This window comes from Parasteatoda tepidariorum, chromosome 7 (assembly GCF_043381705.1).
Source record: "Parasteatoda tepidariorum isolate YZ-2023 chromosome 7, CAS_Ptep_4.0, whole genome shotgun sequence".
NCBI classification, from domain to species: Eukaryota; Metazoa; Arthropoda; class Arachnida; order Araneae; family Theridiidae; genus Parasteatoda; species Parasteatoda tepidariorum.
This window is the reverse complement of record NC_092210.1, coordinates 67,904,171-67,906,066: the sequence shown is the minus strand read 5'-3', so window position 1 is coordinate 67,906,066 and position 1,896 is coordinate 67,904,171. Positions and strand designations below refer to the sequence as shown.

At 23.8% G+C, this 1,896-nt stretch overlaps 1 protein-coding gene across 24 annotated transcripts in view; it reads left to right on the top strand.

Moving 5' to 3' along the window:
• The window catches only part of LOC107456745 (uncharacterized), a 142,719-nt gene that overhangs the window by 18,523 nt on the left and 122,300 nt on the right, over nt 1-1,896 (top strand). For all 24 annotated transcript variants that reach the window (XM_043048039.2, XM_043048038.2, XM_043048042.2 and 21 more), the window contains 2 exons: nt 373-417; nt 1,773-1,802. In XM_043048039.2, the coding sequence (XP_042903973.1) occupies nt 373-417; nt 1,773-1,802 (75 nt within the window). The remainder of the gene's footprint in view (nt 1-372; nt 418-1,772; nt 1,803-1,896) is intronic.

Genomic DNA, 1,896 nt, shown 5'->3' with positions numbered 1-1,896 from the left:
TAGTGTACTATTATCAGAAGATATATATATATATATATATACATATATATACAATGTATATAATTGTATTTTAATACAAGTAGAAAAATATGAAAGATAAACATATTCAAAATCTTTTATTTTTCTTTTATTTTAAATATGTCATAATCATATACTTAATATTATATTTTTAATACGTAATAATTGTGTTTATTTTGATTTTTCAACAAAACAATAAAACGTAATAAAATTATGCTTTAAATTATTAAATACAATACCACTAAGTATGTATTATAGTTTCTCAAGCACTAAACGTGAAATTGACACGAAGTATAAATTTGAATAATATTTTTTTTTAATTCACGGTACAACATTGCTTGTATTTTATTACAGAATATGTTAGTGGAGAATATCCTAGTGGAGAATATGATAGTGGTGGTAAGTACTTAGTTTGACACCTTATTCTTTATTTTTTTCTATTCTTTTTAATTTGCGTGTTAAGAGACTCAAATTATTTTAAAATAATTTTCTAAAAATCGCCTTAATATTTTAAATTACTCATCTAAAAATACCAAGTAAATTTTTCTTAGCTTTCTTGAAATTAAAATTTCACATTTGTGTAGCTGGTCCTCTTTGGTACAAATAATTACGAAATTTCTAAATTTCAAAAATGAAACTGCGGTATTTTAGAACTGCGCTTGTAATAATACACCGAAGTAAACGCACTTTTTGTTGTTATTTGATCGGAAATTTTTTACAATATAGTTGAATAAGCAAAATTTCTATTAAATTTCATGAATTATATATTTATTTAAAATTTTCGTTACGAAATAATACGAAATAGTCATAAGTTTTGTATTTTTTTAAAATGATACTGCGAAAAAAAATATTCTAAAGTAATTGAATAACTAAATCAAAATAAATTAGAAGTTTAATTGTAATTTTTTATAATATAGTGCTAATAATGTAATAATTCTTATGGAATTTGAAACTGATGGTAAGTTTAAAGTGTAATTCTAATTATAACAATAAAAAAAAATGCTTCATGCAATCTGCAATGCTTTTAAATTTTCTCTTGCATCATTTAAAATACGATATATCAATAATGGTAATGATAGTTTAATAAAATATAGAATATGTACAGTTAAATTTGCAATTCATTAATCACAGTGGGAAAAAAAATTTTGGTGCAATTATATAAATACTTAATCTAGCCTAATTCGATTGTGGGGATTTCAAATTCAAAATTAGTCTTAATGCTACAATTTTTTAAAGAAATTTTAAGGGCATTTTTGTCGAAATAACAATTTTAAAAACGTTGTATCGTAAAAAGGTAACATAAATATTGTGACAACCTCTTAGGAAAGTAAAGGCATATCTTTAGGATTAAAATTGCATTGGAATTCATGCCTTCATCATTAGGAACTGTTTCGCAGTGGGCTTATGAACAAGTCATGAAGGGGAATCGCCTCTAGAGACATATTATGATGTTTCAGGCACGTTTTCCTAAGCAGTTTTTATGAGGTTGGAGAGAGATACAGATTGCTTATTTGAAATAAACAAAGATATCTAAGATCTGTTAAAAAATTCTCAGATAAAGGAAAACATAACAAAAATTTGCTCTTCAGTGTAATTTATTAGCAGAAAATAAAGTATTTAATTACTAATAATTTTTCCGTTGAAAAATTCCTTAAATAATCACATTATCTGATTTAAATCTTACTTAATTAACTCTAAAAGATTCGATCAACAAATTAAAAGTCTTTTAACATATTGGCTTCACTTTATTGCAGATTTACTGACAGGAGAATATCCAAGTTACGGTTAGTATCAAATTTATATATCATTCAATTCGTTTATAAGGCAAGTTCAAAAAGTATATATACTTTTTGAACTTGCCAATATATATACATATAT